This window comes from Thermothielavioides terrestris, chromosome 1 (assembly GCF_000226115.1).
Source record: "Thermothielavioides terrestris NRRL 8126 chromosome 1, complete sequence".
NCBI lineage: Eukaryota > Fungi > Ascomycota > Sordariomycetes > Sordariales > Chaetomiaceae > Thermothielavioides > Thermothielavioides terrestris.
This window is the reverse complement of record NC_016457.1, coordinates 6,650,649-6,672,138: the sequence shown is the minus strand read 5'-3', so window position 1 is coordinate 6,672,138 and position 21,490 is coordinate 6,650,649. Positions and strand designations below refer to the sequence as shown.

Genomic DNA, 21,490 nt, shown 5'->3' with positions numbered 1-21,490 from the left:
AGCTTCGCTAACAATATAAAGAGCGATATAGACAAAGATCTACTACTATATTAACTAGCTAACTACTCTAAAAGAGCTATAACTACACTCTCGACGAAGGAGCCTAAGGTCCTCGAAGTAGATATAGTAGATGCTAACGCCCCTAAAGAGAGTACTACTCCTAAAAAGAATACTACCTAGGAAGAGGGTAATGCCCCTAAAGTAGGTACCGCCCCTAAAGTAGATATCGCCCTTGATATAGGCAACACCTCTAACGTAGACATTAACATTATAGCGATATTTAGCTACTAGTATATCGTAAGAACGTAGCGGTAGAGAGCTATAGGCAAATATATAGTGAGCTTCGCTATAATCTTAGCTATATTCTAGATAGGCTAGAGATATTCTTTAATTAACTTAGTAATCCTAGATTTAGGGTCAACTATTTATATCGCTAACTATCTAAGTAGGTTCAAAAGGCCTCCTAAGTTGGCTATATCTAATAACTATATCTAGGTAGGCGAGTACCCTATTTAGATTAAAGGATATAGTAAGATAGATATTAAACTATAGAACAACGAAGGCGTTATAGTCTTTATACTATATAATGTAGCTTACTACTTAACCTTTATATACAATATTATATCGTTGAAGTAGCTAAATCGACGAGGGATCTAGTAGGATAATAGGCTAGAGAGTATACTGAACTATCTACTTAGGCACTAAGATTATACGCTCTTCGAATATATTATAAAGAAGCTCTAACAATATATCCTTAAATATATGCCTAAGGACTATACGCCTATAGCCTTTGCTACCTAAACAAAGAGGCTCGATCACTAGGCTCGCTATATAGAGAGTATAGTAGATACTATAACTTAGTATCTATACCTTAGCTATATAGGCTCGAAGGCCCTTAAACACTTCGTCAATTACTTACGAAGAGGGTATATTAAAGGCGTACCAACGTTTAAGTATAATGGCTATAGCCTTAGCAAGTTAAAATATAGGCCTAATCGTATTCCTAGGCTATTGAACTATAGCCTAGGCGATAGAATCGCCCTAGATTTATACCCTTTCTAGGAAGGTCGATAGCGCTTTAAATATTTGCTATTAGCGATAGATCGCTATTTAGGTATAATATAAGACTATTATCTATATAACTACGAGGCTCTAAGTATTTTAACAGCTATTAAACACATTGCTATACTATTTAAAAGGCAGTACTAGCTATATATTAAAGTCTTAGAGTATAACAACGAATTTATATAGGCGAGCGCTATTACTACCTAAGTAGAGAGACAAGGCATTCGAATAGAGCCTTTAGCGTTTAATACGCCTATATAGAACGAAGGCGCTAAACGCTTAGGGGGTATAATTAAGGAGAAGGCTAGAACAATGGCTATCGGCGTACAGTTGCTAGAGCAACTATAGCTAGAAGTTATAAGAGCTATAGTATATCTCTACAATAGGATACTATCTTTGACAATAGAGTGGATAACGCTATTAGATCGCTTTTATACCTTCTTTACTAAGAGAAATGGCCTAAAAGCCTTAGAGTATAAGCTATATTAAGGGCATTTAAAGGTCTATAGTTATAAGGCATTTACTATAATAGATACTACTAAAAAGAAAGAAAGGCGCTTCGAACAATTCCGACTAAGAGCTTAGATCGGCTACCTTGTAGAATACGATTCCTTGAACATCTATTGTATTTAGAACCCTGCTACCGACTAAGTAGTATATACGTATAATATAATCTTTAATAAAAAGTAGATATACCTAGGCGATTTGAAGCTTATAGCGTAAAACATTCTCTAGGTAGACCTCAAAGAGCTAAAGCGCTAGCTTAATACTAGAGGCGTTGATAATACCAATTAGCTAGATAATAGTAATCTTACGTCTATAGCTAAGGAAGAGGATATAATAGAGGCGTTTAATATACCTTTAATAACCTTCGAAGAACTAGAGGAGAGCCTAGTTACTATTAAAGAAGTATTAGATACTATTGTAGTAAAAGGCAATGCTATAGGCACTTTCCTAGAATTCTAATATTCAACTCCTCTACTTACTTCGCTAAGCGCCCTAATCATAGCTACCTTCCTAGGTTTACATTCGTCTAAAGCCTCTAAAGGAGTATTCCAACTATAGGAGGCTACCTTCAACGTAGGAACGTTAGGCCCTAGAGCTATCGAACGTAGGTACTTAAGGAGGGTCCTTTGTATAGAGGAAGAGAAAGAAGAGCTTATCTAAAAGAGTAAAAAGAAGGCTAAGAAGGTAGTCGATACTATTAAGAAGGAAGCTAGTAACGCTAAAAGGATCTTCTAAGAAAAAGTCGATCGTTTATAGTAAAAAGGCAAGCTTAAATCTATCTACTAGTTGATACTTCTACCTATACTTCGATAGCACTCTAAACTTAAAGATTATTCGCTAGGCTAGCTATTCTTAGAGGTAGAATACAATTATCTTTAAAGCTACGAAGTAATAAGCTCCTAAAAAGAGATTTACTACTATAATAAAGAGGTCTAAAGCAAGTAGATCCTAGATTATATATAGGTATATATCTATAAGTTTAATAAAAGTAGGCACTTCGTTAAATATAAAGCGAGGCTAATAGTATATAGCGATTAATAAAAGAAGAGGTTCGCTAAAGAGAACTATATAGCTACATTTACTATATAATCCTTTAGAATAGTGCTTACTACTATAGCGAGGTTCGACCTAGAACTAAAGTAGTTCGATATAGTCAATACCTTTATCAATATAAAGATCAATAAGGATATTTATATAGAGATACTATATAGCTATTATAAGCTAGGAACTATCCTAAAGCTAAAGAAGGTACTCTATAACCTATAAAAGTCTCCCCTCCTCTAGTAATAAGAGCTAATAGCTACCCTAAGGAACCTAGGGTTCTAGGCTATACTATAAGAGCCCTATATTATAATAAACAAAGGCATTATCATCTTCTTCTATATAGATAATATCGTCTTCGCCTACTATAAAAAGGATTAATATTAAGTCGACGAAGTAATTAACTAGCTATAAGAAAAGTACAAACTTATAGGAGGAGATAACCTCCTATAATTCCTAGGTATAGAGATTTATTGTAACTATAAAAGGCGTTTAATTTGGCTTAGCTAGATAGCTTATATTAAGAAGATTGTAAAGTTAGCCTAGGAAGAAGGAGAGCTAGAGACTCTAATAGCTAAGAGCAAACTACTCCTATACAACGATGTTGCTAGCTATAGCTCTATTAAGCTCTATCAAAGGAAGGTTGGCTTAATCCTATATATAGCCGTCAATATATACCTAGACATTGCCTTTATAGCCTCTAAGCTTATATAGTTTAATTAGAACTTAGGACTAGAATACTACTATATAGCTAATCAAGTGTTATAATACCTCTATCGAACGAAGTTCTAAGCCCTCTAACTAGAAGGAGGAGACATCTTAATCGTAGTCAACGATACTAGCTTCGTTGACAATAGTATCGATTATAAAAGTTTATAAAATTACATTATTATCCTATTTAAAGGGCTAATCGCCTAACAAACTAGTAAGTAGAATATAGTAACTATATTAACTATAAAGGTAGAGTTATTAGCACTTATATAGATAGTAAAAGAAAGTATATTCCTTTAGCGCTTATTAGAAATACTAGAGATCTATCTAGATAATAAGATCCTATTGATCTAGTATAATAACAAATAGACGATCTAGCTAATTAATATTAAGATACCTATACTATAGACAAAGCTAAAATATATCGACATTTATAATTATTAGCTATACTAAGAAGCTTAGAACAAGAGGGTTAATATAGATTATATACCCTTAAACTAGATATTAGCTAATAGCTTAACGAAGGCGCTAGAACTAGAGCTCTATAGGAAGTTTATAGAAATGCTTAATCTAGTAGATATCTAGGCCCTTATCAAGATCTATACCTACTAAACGATATAGAAGGAAGAAATATAGGGCTAGAGGAAAGCTCTAGCTAAATAGAAAGTTCGGTTTATAGTGTAATATATAGAATTAAGAAGGGCAAGTATATAAAGCTTAGTAGATTAAAGCGATAGTAGAAGGACCTCAACACTATAGAATTGCTAGATTAGGAAGAACGTAATATTGGAAATAGCTTCGTAGATTACTAGATTTAGTAGGTCGAAGCCGGAGGCTCGACCTAGGGGGGTATATTAGAACTAGCCTGGCCTAGGGTAGCGGGCTAGCCCACCGAGATTAGGATCCACCAGCTTGATGCCCAACTGCCGCCTAAGACTAGGCTCCTGATCAGGAGAACTCTCCTACAATACAACATCCTCAACACTACGATTGATTCCAGTTGTACGCATTGCTTGCATCGTGATAGCTTCATCTTCCTGAGCTGGCGCAGCGGTTCCAACAACATAAACGGGGCTACACTAACACAGGAGATTGGAGCGAAGTGTAGCGCGGCATTTCGGTGTTTTAAATTCGGCATTTTAAGTTCGGCATTTTAAATTCAGCTTAGCTAACGTGGAACTTGGCATAGTTCCGAGTCATCCGCCCGAGCGGCTCGTGGTTAGGGTTCGGGTTAACGGTTAGGGTGCCTTTTTTTTTTCTTTTTTCTTTTTTTTTTTCTACGGTCATCGGCTGCAGTAGGCTGCGGGTGGTGATTTCATCGGCCTCGTCTTTATCAAGCTTCGCTTCACAACTCACTGGGGCGTGGCACAGCCAAGGGTCTTGTATCGACCTCGATCTACTCGGCTCTGCTGCCGCCACCATGTCCAAACTCCTTAGTAGCCGAGCTCAACCCTTCTAAGCTCGTTACCTGGTGCGGGTGCTGCTCTTCACTTGGTATTTTAATGTCATCTTCCGCGAGTGCCGCCTGACTTCCTCACACCCCGTATTGTATAACGCCGTCAATATTGCCGCGGGCTTCTGTGCCGGAAATACTGCAGCGTCGAAGTTCCGAATCCACCATGAGGGCCTGGAGTCGTATATATAACTGATAAACGCCAGCACAACTTCCTCCGCCTTTGACAACATGGGCAAGCATGGGATTTCATGGGTTTCCCTCCCTCTGTGTCTTGCAAGATCTCTACATAGGTGTGCCTGTCCTTCCCGCTGTTCCCATCATGCCCGTGCTTCCCGAACCCGCTACCTCCGACGACGAGGAGGCCCCCCGGCGAGTCAAGAATTCCTCCTCCCGACGCATGTCTCGGATCCGCTCTCTCCTCCTCCCTACACCTCTCGACGATGACGTCTGCGCCCAGACCTACCCCGGCAGCGGCACGGCCGCAGACCCCTACATTGTCGACTACCAGCCGCACGACCGCCACGACGCGATGGCCTTCTCGCGGGGGCGCAAGTGGGCCATTGCCGTGCTGCACTCGCTGTCGACGTTCGCGGTGACCTTCGCCAGCTCGGCGTACGCGAGCGGCATCGAGGGCGTCGCGGCGCGCTTCGGCGCGTCCGCCGAGGTCGCCACGCTCGGCCTCTCGCTCTACGTGCTCGGCTTCGCCCTCGGCCCGCTCGTCTGGGCGCCGCTGTCCGAGACGTGCGGCCGCAGGGCCGTGTATGTGGTCTCGTTCGCCGCGTACACCGCGTTCAGCGTCGCGGCGGCCTGCGCGCCCAACATCGCGGCGCTGTTGGTGCTGCGCTTCTTTGCCAGCGCGTTTGGCGCGTCGTCGATGACCAATACTGGCGGGGTTATTGCGGACATGTTCAGCCAGGCGGAGCGCGGGCTGGCGACGGGGTTGTTTGTCACGGCTCCTTTTTTGGGGCCCGCGCTTGGTGGGTGCTGCCATTTCTTTTGGTTGTTACCATCGTACACTCGCTGACTCTTATCAATGGTTTGTTTTAGGGCCCATTGCCGGTGCTTTCCTCGGCGAGGCCCAGGGTTGGCGCTGGATTCTCGGTCTGGTCGCCATCCTGGGCGGCGTGGTTTGGATTCCCACATCATTGATCACCCCCGAAACATACGCGCCGTTTATTTTGCGATGCCGAGCCAAGGCCCTGTCCAGGATGACGGGAAGCGTCTATGTGTCCCGGCTCGATGCGGGAAAGCCGCCGAAACCACTCCTGCAGGAGCTCTCGATCTCTCTCACGCGCCCTTGGATCTTTCTGTTCCGCGAACCCATCGTCATGCTGACGTCGCTGTACATATCCATCGTCTACGGCACGCTGTACATGTGTTTTGCTGGGTTTCCCATCGTCTTCCAAGGCTCTCGAGGATGGAGCCAGGGCACCGCCGGCCTTGCTTTTATCGGTATCGCCGTTGGCGTCTGTCTTGCGGCGGTGGCGGCCGGCCTGGACAATCATCGCTATGCGCGCATGTGCGAGGCGGTCGAGGCAGGGGGCGGTGCAGTCGAGCCTGAAGCCAGACTGAGTACGGCCATGGCGGGCTCGATTGTGCTTCCGATCGGTCTGTTCCTGTTTGCGTGGACGACGTATCCATGGGTGCACTGGATCGCACCCATCATCGGCGCCACGCTTTTCTCCTGCGGACTTGTCCTGGTCTTCATCTCCCTGATGAGCTACCTGGTCGACTCATGTACGTTGTGATCCTGGTTTTGTGATCCTCTCCGATTCGGCAAGTACTCACCTGCATTCAGATACCGTCTATGCTGCGTCCGTGCTGGCGGCCAACTCGGTGCTTCGGTCTTTGTTCGGCACCGCCTTTCCGCTGTTTACCACCCAAATGTACGAGAACCTCGGAGATCAGTGGGCGAGCTCCATTCCAGCGTTTCTCGCGGTTGCGTGCCTGCCTGTTCCGTTTCTGTTCTACAAGTACGGCCCGCAGATCCGCTCCAGGTGCAAGTATTCCTCCGAAGCAGCGAAGGTGTGGGAGGCGATGCGTCGTCGGCAAGCCGGTGTGGTTGTTGGAACTGAGCCAAATGGGCCAGAGAGGAAGGTTGAATAGGTAATCACCTCGGCGGTGAGGGTGCCCGTGCTGGGCTTGTTTTCTACCGTGAGGGCGCTCGTCTCGTGCTGTTCGTGCTGCATGTGGCGCAGCTTTAGGCGGTGGTGGTGCTGGTGGTGGTTGTCCTGGAGTGGCTGTGACGTTGAAAATGCTGGAGCTGGTCATGTCCATGGTTGTCTCTGACGTCGAGGCGCTGGTGGAGGTTATTTTGTAAAAGGGAATAGGACCTACCTCTCGCTAGATTAGATCGATCGTACCTAGATTCCGTAATTTCCTAGATTGTATCACTTCAACGACAGCTCCAAATTACGGTGGCCCACGGCAACCGAAAAGGAATTGCCTGCCCTCGTCTCTCACGCCCTGGCTCAGCGTCTCTTCCCATCTGTTCGACGATGGCACTGTGGCGTTTAGCGGAGTAATTATTGCGCCGTCGTTACCGCCACGCTTTACCGTGCTGTTCCAGGAGCAGGCAGAAAGCCAGGCTATCTTCAAGATCTTCCAATCTTCCGAATGGGAACAATGCCGACTGTTGACACTTGATGACTGCGTTCTCGTCCGTCTTGAACTTATATTTGTCCTGGGCAACTGAGAAGGTCCAAATTTGCTGGGTGTACCCCCCGCGCGTAATACGGCGCAATTGTTCAGTGAAGATGCACCAAGAGGCCCAGATCCTCGGTCAGCAGCAAGGAAACCAGAAACCCAACCCACTGTGAGGCCGCCATGTTGACAGCCCACACAAGAAACCGTGGACAGCCACGTGAGTACGCTGTTTGGCCGCCGTTTGTTAATCGGCCTTTTTTGCACTTCATGACAACTGCAACCACGACGAGGCATGCAAGTCTTAGCCCGTCGGGCCCCTTAATGGGTAAAAGATTCTGCAAGAATCCTGAGTGTGACTGCGGCATTCCACCGCAGCGTTCACTTCGGTGACAAAAGCAGCAAGCATTATCTCGTTTTTGGAAGATGCATTCCAGAGCAGGTAGCTCAGTTGTGTGGCGAGCGGAGGGGGTTTGCACGTGGCAGCACGATTCGTTGATGTTGACAACCTCAGCTCCGAAATGTACCTTTCTGGTATTTTCCTGTCATGCCTCCAACCAGGAACGGAGCGCAGAGAAGGTACGGTCCGACAACGCAAAGGTAGCTTACCGCGGCCGCTATGTTGGCGGATATATTTAGAGCAGTCAATGCGACGATCAACTGGATATAACCTGCCCTCGACATTTTTTGAGGCAGTAATCTGTCGTTCTCTACCCCTTGCATTTCCGCTAGCTCCGGAGTAACTAATGCGTAAGCCGAGGGCCAACTTCGCCGATTTCCACATGTGGGCAGGGCGAAAATAGATACCAGGCAAAGAAGATGGGACAGATCGGCATGCCAGCTAGCCTCTTCAGGCAGTTCGCATGAACACCGAGGGCCATACTGGGACCTTCTCCTTCAAGGAAGCACCGCCGTCAACCCTCGCGCTGAGGGAGAACGGTTGTCCCGTTGACGCTTTGTGGGGTGGGTTACCACGGACCAAAATGTACTTAAAGAGCTGAGAGTGCCCCTTTGATGGAACTTCATGATCCATCAGACACACAGTCTCCCAGAGTCACCGCCGCTCGCCATCCATCGACACCTGGCCAGGGCATCACCATGTTGACCTCAGCGCTTCTTGCCTCCCTCGCCTTGGCCGCCGGGGTGAAGGCCACCGTCCAAGGCTTCGACATCTCCCATTACCAGCCCAACGTGGACTTCGCGGCCGCATACAACGCGGGTGCTCGCTTCGTCATCATCAAGGTGAGGACGACAACTTTTAACTTCTGCCGTTCCGAGAACAACCTCCCGTTCGGACCTCCCGTTCGGTCGTGGCGCGATGTGCTGACACGGCTCCATCCGCCCAGGCCACCGAAGGCACCTCGTACATCGACCCGTCCTTCTCCTCGCACTACACGGGCGCCACCAAGGCCGGGCTGATCCGCGGCGGGTACCACTTCGCGCACCCGGGCGAGACGACGGGCGCGGCGCAGGCGGACTACTTCATCGCGCACGGGGGCGGGTGGACGCCGGACGGGATCACGCTGCCGGGGATGCTGGACCTCGAGTCGGAGTCGAACGGCGAGTGCTGGGGCCTGTCGGCGTCGGCGATGGTCGCGTGGATCCGCGACTTCAGCGACCGCTACCACGAGCGCGTCGGCGTGTACCCGATGCTGTACACGAACCCGTCCTGGTGGCAGACCTGCACGGGCAACTCCAACGCCTTCGTCAACACCAACCCGCTCGTGCTGGCCCACTACAGCAGCTCCGTCGGCACCATCCCCGGCGGCTGGCCCTACCAGACCATCTGGCAGAACTCGGACTCGTACAAGTACGGCGGCGACTCGGATATCTTCAATGGCAGCCTCGACCGGCTGCAGGCGCTGGCCAAGGGGAGTTAAATCAGCGCGTTAGCATGTCGTTAGGATGGGCCCTCTGCGGCGGTGTGGGACTATCTGGAACTTTCGGAAGTGGCAGCAAGTTTCGTGCCTAGAGGTAGAGAACGGAAATACCTACGGATGCTTGACACGTTGGTTCTTTTTGCTCCGGCATTGTCGGTCTGCTTGCAGTTTTACATACTGGTCGTCTGGTGACTGAATACCCCGATGAGTTCTTGAGAGTGGCTTGATCCCTCATCGAGTAAGATTTTAGATTCACTGCCTGAAGTAATAAGTCGCCGAGGGCACGGGCTGAGCCTGTGCCACCTCCCATCCCACCATCCCACCAGTAACGCGGTGGCAGCGCCGCAGAAACCAGTTCTCCGGACGTGATGTGGCTGCAAGGCTGCAGTCTGATGCGGTCGCTTTCGGGCCGGTCTCTCAGCGCAGGGCCTCAAGCCTTATGGTCCGGTGCAGGGCCGAGGCAGGTGCGCACAGTGCCAACGCGTGGTGGGCTGGGGGAGCAAACACCGGAACGGGCAGCAGCAGCGGCTGTTGGGCAGTTTTACGTGACGCCACAAACAGCATGGCCCCCAGTTGTGACAGGCACGACAAAAATAGTTGGCTTCTCGGCGACAAAAATAGATAGCTTCTCGAGGACGCAGAGTTTCTCAACCAGCTCGACCAGACGGGAACCGGCTTGGGTCGGTGATGGTTTGAGGTGCGTGTAGTCAACGACGCGGTTCAACACAAGGAGGTGCTTCTGGGCCTACATAATACTCCAGTCATTGTGTTGCGTATTCTCCGCAGTTGGTGGCACGGCATGGACGGGTCTGTAGGGCAGGCCCGGTGGTCGAAGTCAGGGTCGAAATGCAACGCGACCGACATTGCGGTGCCACCTCAGCACACTGCCGCGACTGCCGCCCCCCTTTCCCCTGACCATCTTCCCGCTGCTGGGCAAGGCTCGGCAAGGCCGAGGCCCTTCGCCCCTGCGGCACGTCCGTTTGAGGCTCCAGCCCCCCTCCATTGCCATTGGCCGCGAGCTCGGCCGTGAGCCCGGCCGTCATGCAGCCGCTCGCCTCCTCCCGTACAGAAAGCTGCGTCTGAACTGTGCTGCCTGCAGGGTGCCATAGGCTGGATGTCCGTGGGGGCCGCGACACCAGTTAAGGCTGAAGATCTTTGATGGGTGGGAGCGGTCCACGGAACCCAGCGCTCCAGGCCGTTGGAAAAGCCTCATTACCTACGGAGTGAACTTATATACTGCCAAGCCGGCCCGCGCTGGATTCAGGCAGAGGCTTGCCAACAGCTTCTGCAAATACCAACTCCAACGGACCGCTCCGGTGCGATGGCCAGGTGCCTATGATAGCGAGCCAACATGGGCGCGTACGTTTCCAGCGCGAACTGCGCTGCCCGTCATGGCATCACACCCAACTGCAGCTTCGTCCTCTCGCCAGACAACTCGACGGCCCTCTTGCTCGGCGGTGCCACCTTTGGGAATTTCCAGGGGGATCCCGATATCGCGGGCATCGGCGTTCGTAACCCAAGTCCCCAGCCTCAGCATTCTGCTCCTGGCCCGGCTGACGCCGCGGTATTAGGTCCTCGCCGCGTTCCTCTCCATCACTATCACATCTCTGGTTCTCGCCGTCATAAGTACGTTATGGTGGACCGAGAAGCATGTTTGCGGACTCAAGAATTGGATAACTGAGGAGTGAGTGACGCGCCGTGGTCTGAAATGCCCGGCCGGGCTAACAATCTCCATCGATCCAGGGAGAAAGTACGCAAGAACTGGAACTTGAGTTTCTCCGGCATCCTGGAGGCCTTAATCGTCACCTGCAGCGACCAGCAGGTCTTCACCGGCGGCGCCTACGCCATCACGTTGCGCTATGCCAAAGCCTGCTCGGTCTCGGCGTACCACTACAACGTCGTCACCAACATGCTGCTCGTCAGCTGTGCCACGCACTTGATGGCCCTGACAATATCTCGAAACTATTGGCACCACTTCAGCGTCACCCTCCTGCGCATCTCCGTCACCACCCTCCTCTTTATCGTCACCGGCGTCCTGCTGGCTAACGCTGGCTCCACATCGCTTGGCTTCCCAACCGGGGTGCCCGCGGACACCGACCAGTACAGCCTGATGCTGCTCCCGGCCGCGTGTTTTCAGACAGGCGACCAAGCCAGCCTAAGCAAGGAAATCGAGAAGTCGCTCAAGGCCAGCTCTGTCGACGCTTTCTTCTCCGGTCAGATCCCCGGGTTCGGGAATTACATGATCATGTGCTTCTTCTACCTCATTGCCATGGCCGTCAGCCTGGGTCGGATCATCCCTGGGGGGTTGGACCATCACGGGAGGCGCAGCAGGTTCATCCGCTGGATGCGCCGAGTCTTCCCGGTCTTGTTCCGAATCAAGCGATTCTTCTACGCCCTATTCTGCCTCTACCTATTTGCTGGGGTCGGCATATCCGCGTGGACGGTTGGCATCGCGGCCGGTTACATCTTCCAGCTTCGCCGTTGGGTGAACGACTCGGGTTGGTATGTCTGCCTGTGCTTCCCAGCTGACCCCCTGAGCATGTTCCCACTGACCGTTTCCGGGCCAGGATGCAACCCGTGAACAACCAGAACCCCGAGAACGACCCTACCACCTTCGGCCAGCTCGTCCCCGTCCTCCTCATGTCGCTCACGGTTTTTACCTTTCTACAGATCATCAGCGGTATGCCTGGGGCCACCTCCTTCCCTTCGTCGCATCCCCCATCACTGACAGAACGAATAGAACAAGTCTACGACCATCACCCCAAGTACACCTCTCTCCGCCGTGACTCTTCCCCGTCCCCGCACGCCCCGGACCACAGCGCCATGTCCGTTGCGAGCCCCGGGCGGTACGATCACCCACCTGCAGATGGCGCGCCCCACCAGGTCTACGACGTCTCCCACCCTCTCGACAGCAGCAGCTCCCGCGTCGACGAGAAGGACAAGAGAATCCCCTTCGTGGACGTCCGGATCGTGGCAGAGCCGATCGACATAGAGCTCGCCATGGCGCAGGTCGGCACCGGCGGCGGGGGCGAGTCCGTCCCGGCCACACACCCCGTGCAGCACGCAGCGTCCATGCCCTCACTGCTGTCACCGACTCCCACCGCCGACCCCGTCCCCGCCACCACTACCACCACTCCAGCTATGAGCACCACCAGCAGCAGCACCACCACCAGCAGCAGCAGCGAAGCAACCCCCGAACCCGCGCCCGCCACCGCCCCCGGCCCTGGACCAGCCAACACCAACACCAACACCAACACCATCACCAACACCATCACCAACACCAACGACACCATTGACACACCCAACCCGACCACAACGGCAACACTCCTGACCACAACAGCCCCGAATAACCCAAATACAAGCAGCACAAGCAGCACAAGCCCAAGCCCCGCAAGCCCCGCAACCCCCCCGCCGACCGCGACAGACCCGACGCCGGCGAACAGAGGCAGCCTGTTCAAGCGCATCGCCCGCGCACGCGACGCGAGAAGGGCAGCTGCGGCTGCGGCTGCGGCTGCGGCTGCGGAGGGGGCTGCGGCTGCGGAGGGAGCGGTGGCTGCGGCTGCGGAGACGGAGGCGCTGACGAGTGGGGAGAGGGAGAGGGAGAAGGAGAGGTAAATGGGTGGTTGTTGGTGGATGTTGGCTGGCTGGCTGTTCCGGCTGTTCCGGCTGTTCCGGCCGTGGGGGGTGGATTGGAAATGAGGAAATGAGGAAGGGGTGACGGGAAATGCGGTTACGGGTAGGGGGTTAGGATGGGGTCGTCATACAGGCGTGGTGGGAATTGGGTTAGTTTAGGGGGTTTGGGGTTTGGTTTGGGGGGAAATGGAAAGGGGTTGGTGAACAAAGCAAAGCATCACGCTAGCCGGTCACATAACGACTAATCTTGGGGTATGGCGGGTTTTTGGTTGGTGGACACAAGCGCGGGTTGGGTTCTGGACCTCGGTTCAAAGAGAGGATTTGGCATTGGTCATGGTATATCAGGTGGATTCCCCCTTTTTTTTCTCCTTATTGTAATGGTTTCTCTCAGAGCGGAAGCGGGTTGCTCGGGCGGATGGGCATGTTTAATCGTACGGAGGTTCGCTGAAGGAAACAGGATACCCAATTCATGTTTCTCTTGATTACTTTCACTTAGCACTCGTGCAGGTGCTGCGTGGTTCTTGGTGTCGCTTGGCTTCCCCGTGGCCCGTACCACCAAGACATGTGTTTTTGTTAGAGTCGTCAATATCAGCTCAGGGGAACCGAGATGTATGAGGGATCGTGTATTCCGTACTGGGTCGTGGTAGGTTCCCACGTAGTTTAGCAAACAGTCGCTGCTCGCCCCCAAGCCAACCTAACCGGAGCCCTGAGCACCGGAGTGGGCTTGATGGTAGAAGAAGACCAACGCGATGATACCGATGCCACAAATGTCGCATTACAAGCGGTTGTAAACCCCTTGCGTAAACGCGCGTGGATAGCAGCATCTCAAAGCGGCCGGGGCAGAGGTACAGACATAGCATGATCTCTCAATCACCGCTGCGCTGGTGATCGGTTGAACTGCCCGAGTGTGGCTTTGGGTATCGCCACGGTCGTAGCTCGCTTTCAAACCGCACAGGGGATGCTTCACGCCGAAAGTTGGGGCTTGGTACAGTTCTCGGCGTCGGATTCGGCGCAAAGGAACGATATTCCGCATGCATCATGGTGTCCGCACAGGTTAACAATCTGCTGGAGGATGAGCCGCAGGCTTCCCGAGCTGGTGATCTCGATGGGACCAGACGAGCTCTGGGCGCTATCGGACACCGCGCGTAGTGTTGGACCGCAAGGGCCGGGGCTACGGGCATCCCAATAGCAAACTGGGTCCCCTGGGGTTTCTGGCACAGTGGTTTCATCGCGTAGACCCTCCAGACGGAGACGGAAGGGCTGAGCTCACCGATTAATCATAGACATGCGAAGGAGACGCCGTTCTCAGGAGAGAAGAGCAAAAAAGCTCACTGACTAGCCCCTGTTTTGTGCAGAAGATGGGAGGTGGTCGGCTACGAAAGGCCCTTGGGGGTTATGCTTCAACACACCCGGGAGTCGAAGCTGGGTGTCTTCGGTTGCTGAGACCAAGGGACAAACCCCCTAAAGCCGCTTGACTATGAAGCCGGTAGACTGTTGGTTTTGGGTGGCGGGGGGGAGGAAAGCGAAAGTACGAAAAGGTACGCGAGAAATCGCATGAAAAAGGCCGGCGCCCTCTCGGTACATCCGTGCAGACCGTGGGAATGCATAGGGGTGTTACACGGCTTGTCGTGCCATTTTTTTTCTATTCCATCATCTCCTCGATCCCGGTTATCGTACAATCATTACCCCATTTCGGTCAGACTTATTCCGCTGCCCTCCCCAAGGAACCACTTTCTCCCTCACCCTCCGGACGGTAGGTTTAGGCACCTGCTCTCGTATTCGTGACGGGTCTAGTATTTGGCCGTATACGAAGCCGGTCCCCCTTTCACGCTCTCGGTGGCGGGCTCGAAGGTGATTTGGACAGACGTCGTCTGCGTGATGCGATCTTTGCCCAAGATGTCCTCTTCGCTGTTCGAGAGGCTGTTGAGCCGAGACTGCCGAGCGCGCTGTGACCGCGTGGGGCTCGTGAGATCCTTGAGAGCCATTGCCCCTCCTCCGATGGTATTTAGAGCGCCCGAAGCGCCGGTGTAGCCTTGCCGGTACCGGTTTGAGCTATTGCCCGAGGCGCCGCGGAAGAAGCGCGGGAACCACTTCCTCATCAGCCCGTGCAGGGGTGGAATAGTCGCGGTGATGATGGCCAGGTTGCATTCGATCGTGGAGTAGACGAAGCTGATGTCGTACGTCGGGTCTGGGCCGGGGTCGGCAGGGGGGTAGTAGAGCCGATAGAGGGCGCGCATCCGCAGTATGCTGAACACGGTCACACTGGACAGCCAGGTCTTGTTAGCGGACCGGGTCCCCGATTCGGGACGCGAGGGCGCTGCGGGTGGGCATGGAGCTTACATGATACCGGAACACAAAAGACAGATGAGGATGACTTTGAGCTTTTTCGCAATCTGGAGACCAACGACGATCTTGACGGGGATAGCCAGCACGAGGACATCCGTTAGGACAGTCAAGCCCGAGGTGATCAGGTATTGGAGGCTCTCGTTGTTGCAATGTCCCGGGAGAGAGGGGGTCCAATACTTATTGATCGGTACGCAGGTGAAGATGGAGGCGAACAGCACTGCAATCAGCAGAGCGATGTTGGACCAGTTCAGGGCATGAATCAGCCGTCGGAGGAAGCGCTGGTGCCCGCCAAGCCTGAGCAAGAAGAAGAGCACCGATGATTTGACCAGTCCCAGCTCCGGGTTGTAGAGCATGACGACGATGTAATTCACGACCAAGCTGGCTGTGGGATCGTACGGAGTTGTCGGGAGCTGCCAAACATGGAGGCCGAGGTACTGCAGCTTCACCATGGCGTAAGAGAAGACTGCCTCGGCGACTGCCAGGATCTAGTGGCGCCGACAAAACGTGGGTGAGCGAGATGACCGGGGCAAAAACAGAAGAAGTCTGCAAGCGCAGCTTACCGTGGCGGCAACGATGAAGCCATCATCAATCCCGAAAGTCTTGGTCGTGGCGCGGTCGTAGACGCGGAGGCCGACAAGCACGAGCGACACGGCCGGGAAGAAGATGATGAGAAACAGGGCGAACTGTTGGAGGCCCGTCGTCGGGTAGCTGGACAGGTCCAGTGACTGAGGAGGGAGCGCAGTGGCAGCGGCTCCGTTCTCAGCCTGTCGGGCCAAGAGCACCGACAGGCCTTGCGGGATCAGCTGGAGCATGGTGCCAGTCGATCCGGGGCAGAGTGCTGATCCAAAGCAGATCCGTAGATCCAGATCGTGGGCCTGCGATGGAAGGCGCAGATCTTGCCAGAGTTATATCATCCATACCTACTGCGTCCTCAGCTCGGGTCATGTCACATCGAATCTGCACGGCGAACGCCAAGCTCGCCACAACACCATCTTTGGGAGCAAGCGAGAGGCACATGCGGAAGGAATTTTGCGACCCTGGTTTCGCACGTTTTGCCAAGAACGCCGCACCGGACGATCGTGAAAGTCCGGGGAACCTTGACATTCTAGATGAAGGCTTCGCAACTTCACCTGTACATACACAGTCATCCGTCCACACGCTCCATGCAAGCAGAAAACCGCCAACATGTCCGATTAGACTGGCTGGCACGCGAACCACGACTACACTAACTGGTGTATATCTCGAGAGAACGACTGGAGAAAGGGAGCATTGGGGCATTCGATCGCCTGCTGTTCTTGCGAGGCCATCCCCTTCCACAGTAGTGTAAGCTGAGAAAAGAAGGTGTGTTGCACTGCTAAGGGGCAGGGGGAGATCGTGAGGGGCAGGCCCCCTGACAAGCTCGCACTGCGCCGCACTAATACATGCATGGTGCGGGCCCCAGGACGTTCGTGCCATGCACCGTCCGTCCTATCAGGCGGCTTCCCCTTCTAGCGGTATCCGCAGTCATCCGCAGTCATGACACCACTGCGCCATTATTTTCCCATCTGGAAGGATCAAACCCTCAGGGGCCCCTCTGAGCCTCATACACCTGTGTTGTAACCATTTCGCGTGGCCGAGCTGCGGAAGGAATATGCCGTGGGGAATAGACATCATAACCGAACTGCCGCATAACTACACTAGTGTACTGTGGATACGCACGACGATGAGAAATTCAACGGCCCCCGGACGCGCTAACTGGCTTGTGTACGGAATAGAACTAGTGTGGTGTACACTAGTGTCGTCGCGAAGGTCTGGACGGATTACTGTGCAGTACGCTAGCCTTGGCCGCACTGCACTAGGATGCCGTTCCCTGCCTGTGTTCACATTACGGTTACATTGGGATGATGTCCTCGGCCGCAACTTCCCCGGCGTCCGGCGCACCGAGATGAGGTCTGCTATGGACGTTGTTAGGCTATGGGCTTTTCTCCCGGTTCAATGTTCCACAAGACATGGGCCGTATATCCGGAACCCATACGGCAGTACGCATTCGTCGTGTCATGGGGCTCTTCGAGGCTTATTAATTTGGCCCAGGAGCGGAGCACAAAGACACATGGGTTTGGCCGGACGGAAACAAAAGGCCAGCTCGGTTCTCGGGTCGCTTCTGCAAGTTCTCGGTCCCTCCATCCCTCTCCCTCCGTGATCTGCACACCACGTTCGTTTGGGGGTGTGGAACCGACAACATGTCGCCCTCTCACCGCAGTCACTCCTTTCTGGCCGTCTTGGCCCTCACACTTTCTTCCGTTTTCGGTCTTGTCTCTGCCAATAGCAACTGCAGCACCAATGACACCTACGACTACGTTGTCGTCGGCAGTGGCCCCGGCGGCGGCATTGTCGCCAGCAACCTCGCCCTCGCCGGCCACAGCGTCCTGCTGATAGAGGCTGGACGCGACGCCAGCGACGATGTGTCCACGGTCGTCAATGCTCTGTACTATCCTCAGACCCAGAGTCTCCAGTGGGGGTTCTTCGTCAGGCACCACTCGGATCCCGAGGTCGAGTCGCGCTTCCGCCTGCTGACCTGGACGCTGCCCAACGGCACGTACTGGGTCGGCCCCAAGTCCGAGGCCCCCGCCGACGCCACGCTCAATGGTGTCTGGTACGTGCCGCACAGACGCAGTCTCTTGGGTGTGTGCATCCCCGTCACTAACCGAGACCCTCCCGGGAAAGGTACCCTCGCGGCGCCACGCTTGGCGGAAGCGCCATCGTCAACGCCATGGCGGCCGTGCTGCCCAACGACGCCGATTGGAACAAGATTGCCGCTCTGACCGGCGATGATTCGTGGTCGTAAGTAGATCCCCTGGCCGAACTCGCAGACGGAGCCTGCGGAAAAGCTTGAACGCACCGCTGACCCTACGGGCCAACAGGGCTGAGAGCATGCGGGAGGTCTTCGTCAGGATCGAGAAGAACCTGTACCTGCGACCCAACGAGTCCAAGGCCGGCCATGGCTTCAATGGCTACGTGGAAATGGGCCAGGGCGACTCGAGCTATTATATCCAGCAGCCCGGCCGTCTTGCTCTGCTGACGCGCGTCGCGGAGGACCTTGTTGGTCATCCTGTGGACCAGGCGGCGGAGCTCAACTACCTGGAGCGTGATTGCAACTTCCTCGGCGCGTCCCGGGACAAGTCGGCCGAGCCTTATGGCCTGCCCAACCACGACAACAACATGGGCCGGCGCTGGAGCCCGCGGGATCTCGTCAAGGCCACCGTCGCGAAGACGCCGAAACTGACCCTGGCCCTCGAGTCCCTGGCCACCAAGGTTCTGTTTGACACTTCCCCGAAGTCCGGTCCCAGGGCCACGGGCGTCGAGTACCTTGAGGGAGCTGGCGTGTATAGCGCCTCGTGGCAGTACAACAAGGCCACGGCCCCGAAGGGCATCAAGAAGCGCGTCTTCGCCCGCAAGGAGGTCATCCTCAGCGGCGGCGTCTTCAACTCTCCCCAGCTGCTTCAGCTCAGCGGCATCGGCAACGCCACGCTCCTGCGCTCTCTCGGCATTCCCGTCGTGAAGGACCTCCCCGGCGTCGGCGAGAACCTCCACGACAACCAGGAGCTCCCGGTCGCTGGTCTCAGCCCCGTCAACATCACCACGCTCCCCGGCGATCCGGGCTGGGCCAACTGCACCTATGGCGCTCCCGGCGACCCGTGTCTGGCCGAGTTCTACCAGGGCACCGGTCCCTACACGCTGCCGAGCGGCAACTCCGAGTGCGCCTTCATCAAGACGAACCACAGCCCGGACGGCAACCGCGACATCATCACCTTCGCTCCGCCCGGCGTCTTCCGCGGCTTCAACCCCCCGTCCAGCAACGTGCCTTTCGTCGACCCGCCCTCCACGCTGTGGCGCAGCCTCGCGCGCATGACCGTCCAGAACGCGGCCGGCTACGTGCGGATCAAGTCGACGGACCCGACCGACACCCCGGACATCAACATCATGCAGTACGAGGACCCGGGCAAGGGCGAGATCGACCTGGGCGCCATGGTGGACGGCGTCGCGTGGGTGCGCCGCCTGCTCATGACGCTGCCGGCGCCGTACGGCCCCGTCACGCCGACCGACCCGCCCTGCAACGCCGGCCTGACCGCCGACGGCTACTGCAAGGACCCGGAGGAGGACAAGCAGTTCGTCTACGAGCAGACCTTCGGCCACCACCCCGTCGGCACCTGCAAGCTGGGCAAGAAGACCGACAAGATGGCCGTCGTCGACAGCAAGTTCCGCGTCTTCGGCGTCCAGGGCCTGCGCGTCGTCGATGCTAGCGTCTTCCCCATCTCCCCCGGCGGCTTCCCCGTCCTCCCGACCTTCATGGTTGGCCAGAAGGGCAGCGACGCCATCCTCGCCGATGCTTAAATTTTCTCTATCGTAGTGTAGCTAATTCTTTCCAATGCGGGCAACCGCTCCTTGAGAGTTTAATAGAACCGAGTCCCCTTTCCATAGAACGGGCTGTGTGCCTCTCGTAGCGTTGAGCGAGCCCATCTTAGCTGCGCCTTCGCTTACTGCTATCGTAACTTGTGCAACCATGCCGCTATCCCTTTGCTCAACTCCACTGTCTCGCTCATCGAAAGCTTTCTTAAGAACCCGGTGATGCTCTTGGCATGCCTGGGCCGGAGATCAAGACTCTCTGCTCTACACACGGTAGTTAACTTAACCCTCCTCCTTCTAGTGCCGCCAGCATAGCGGGTGTGAAGCAGGCATATGGTAAGTTCCGGCTCCGAAGATCAGCTGTCCGGGAGGAGCGGCGTCGAAGGAAAGTTCTCTTGTTGACTTTGCACAGAAGACAGGGTCCCCAATTACCCAAAGGCAAAAGGATACGTGGTATTTTCCTTCGCTTGTTCTGGAACAACCCCTGGGTATACTAGAAGAGGGCAGCGTGTCCCTTCGCCATGGGTTGGGGGAAAAATCTGCGTGATTAAATGCAATGTAACTCCACTAGTGTATGTGAAGTGAAGCAGCCCCCCCTTTCTCCTCCCCCAACCAACAACCCATGCGACGGAGGACCCTTCTGCAAGACCCTGGGAACTTAACTAATCGTCTCCCCACGTCCACAGCTTCGGCCCCGGTATGGTGTAGTTCTAGGCCTTGGTAGCCTGCTCTTTCTCCAGATGTTCGACCAGGGCCTTACGTGGGTGCTGTGCCCCGTGGGCGTGTACACCTGCCCGGCAATCGCCAGTCCCGGTTCTCGCAAGGAGGCTAGCAAAAGTTCTCATCTCCCATCCCGCTAACCATGGTCCCGGGCAATCTACACTAGGAAAGGGTATCCGGGCTAAGCACCAACCTACCGTCGTAGGAATATGCCCCCGGAAATGCGACGAGGTACTCGTCGTCGGGCAGCTTATCCCCGTCGCCGCTGATCGTCAGCTGGGCACACTCCGGGTACGCAGTAATGTTGGGGCGGCCACAGCTCGATCATGATGATCTCGTGCCGGATCAAGTAATTCCCCGACTTCAGTCCCTTCGGTATCCTGACAGACCTGCCCCATCATCACCGAACTCCAGTCAGCCAGCCAGCCCTCGCACGAGCCGGGGCACGCGGCCATGTACACCAAGCAGCATCGGGCCGAGCGAGTGGGCCCGGGCCAGGGGTACTCGGGGCCGGCGCACCTGAACGGCGGTGCCGGCTTGTTCGCCCACTGCACCGACACCTGCGTCGGCTGCGCGATGTCGGCCGGGCACGGCGGCGCGAGGTAGTTAGAACGCCGTGATGTTCTCGCCCGCGCGGATGGGTGCGTGCAAGACGGGGTTGCGTGTCGCTAGGTGGTTGCCCCGGTTGCAGGACAGGTAGGGGTGGTTGATGTCTTGGATCGGGTCTGGGAACCAGCGGCGATGGATCGAGGGCGGCTGTTGCGAGTCCAGGTAGAAGGGGTAGTTCCTGTGTGGTGTTGGGGAGTTGGGGGTTAATGATTAGTGGACGAGAAAAGGGGGAGGAGGGGAGGTGAGCTTGCCCTGCGTAGTGGACGTCGCCGATGGTGTAGTTGTAGATGCCCCCGTGCGCGTGGACGCCGGTGAGGACGGAGAGGGTGAGGAGAATGAAGGACTTGTGGTACATCATGTCGGGCGAGTTGATACAAAGAGGATAGGCGAGGTCGGTTCGAAGAGAGGATATTGGACGCAGTTGGTTGTCCATTGGGGGGAGGGGAGCCGTTGATAAACTAAGTCATGCTGTCTAAGCGAGGACACCGAGCAACGC

General features: G+C 54.2%; 6 protein-coding genes across 6 annotated transcripts; 4 read left to right on the top strand and 2 right to left on the bottom strand.

Annotated features, from left to right (window-relative positions):
* Positions 1 to 5,099: 5,099 nt before the first annotated feature.
* THITE_2141914 (uncharacterized protein) lies at positions 5,100 to 7,599 on the top strand (the record flags this gene model as incomplete). The annotated part of the gene is made up of 5 exons (XM_003650219.1): positions 5,100 to 5,153; positions 5,238 to 5,757; positions 5,828 to 6,517; positions 6,579 to 6,836; positions 7,532 to 7,599. 5 exons carry the CDS (start codon positions 5,100 to 5,102, stop codon positions 7,597 to 7,599), a joined length of 1,590 nt encoding a protein of 529 aa, XP_003650267.1.
* Positions 7,600 to 8,331: 732 nt separating this feature from the next.
* Positions 8,332 to 9,559, top strand: THITE_2109545 (glycoside hydrolase family 25 protein). Its single transcript, XM_003650218.1, has 2 exons — positions 8,332 to 8,665; positions 8,770 to 9,559. Exons 1-2 carry the CDS (start codon positions 8,522 to 8,524, stop codon positions 9,301 to 9,303), a joined length of 678 nt encoding a protein of 225 aa, XP_003650266.1. The 5' UTR covers positions 8,332 to 8,521; the 3' UTR covers positions 9,304 to 9,559.
* A 1,095-nt stretch (positions 9,560 to 10,654) lies between these two features.
* On the top strand, positions 10,655 to 12,918 carry THITE_2126351 (uncharacterized protein; the record flags this gene model as incomplete). Its single annotated transcript, XM_003650217.1, has 5 exons — positions 10,655 to 10,810; positions 10,875 to 10,987; positions 11,047 to 11,805; positions 11,871 to 11,983; positions 12,044 to 12,918. 5 exons carry the CDS (start codon positions 10,655 to 10,657, stop codon positions 12,916 to 12,918), a joined length of 2,016 nt encoding a protein of 671 aa, XP_003650265.1.
* A 387-nt stretch (positions 12,919 to 13,305) lies between these two features.
* Positions 13,306 to 16,094, bottom strand: THITE_123400 (uncharacterized protein; the record flags this gene model as incomplete). Its single annotated transcript, XM_003650216.1, has 4 exons — positions 13,306 to 13,322; positions 14,828 to 15,198; positions 15,277 to 15,767; positions 15,843 to 16,094. 4 exons carry the CDS (start codon positions 16,092 to 16,094, stop codon positions 13,306 to 13,308), a joined length of 1,131 nt encoding a protein of 376 aa, XP_003650264.1.
* A 1,100-nt stretch (positions 16,095 to 17,194) lies between these two features.
* Positions 17,195 to 19,835, top strand: THITE_2109539 (uncharacterized protein). The gene is made up of 3 exons (XM_003650215.1): positions 17,195 to 17,914; positions 17,986 to 18,102; positions 18,183 to 19,835. The coding sequence occupies exons 1-3, from the start codon at positions 17,502 to 17,504 to the stop codon at positions 19,651 to 19,653; spliced, it is 2,001 nt and encodes a 666-aa protein (XP_003650263.1). The 5' UTR covers positions 17,195 to 17,501; the 3' UTR covers positions 19,654 to 19,835.
* A 1,156-nt stretch (positions 19,836 to 20,991) lies between these two features.
* On the bottom strand, positions 20,992 to 21,352 carry THITE_2085430 (glycoside hydrolase family 61 protein; the record flags this gene model as incomplete). The annotated part of the gene is made up of 2 exons (XM_003650214.1): positions 20,992 to 21,141; positions 21,260 to 21,352. 2 exons carry the CDS (start codon positions 21,350 to 21,352, stop codon positions 20,992 to 20,994), a joined length of 243 nt encoding a protein of 80 aa, XP_003650262.1.
* Between the last annotated feature and the right edge of the window lie 138 nt (positions 21,353 to 21,490).

Coding starts and splice junctions, on each gene's coding strand:
- THITE_2109545 (XM_003650218.1), top strand. CDS start 8,522: ATGTTGACCTCAGCGCTTCTTGCCTCCCTCGCCTTGGCCGCCGGGGTG. Junction 8,666..8,769: donor CTCGCTTCGTCATCATCAAG/GTGAGGACGACA, acceptor CCATCCGCCCAG/GCCACCGAAGGCACCTCGTA.
- THITE_2109539 (XM_003650215.1), top strand. CDS start 17,502: ATGTCGCCCTCTCACCGCAGTCACTCCTTTCTGGCCGTCTTGGCCCTC. Junction 17,915..17,985: donor GCCACGCTCAATGGTGTCTG/GTACGTGCCGCA, acceptor CTCCCGGGAAAG/GTACCCTCGCGGCGCCACGC. Junction 18,103..18,182: donor ACCGGCGATGATTCGTGGTC/GTAAGTAGATCC, acceptor ACGGGCCAACAG/GGCTGAGAGCATGCGGGAGG.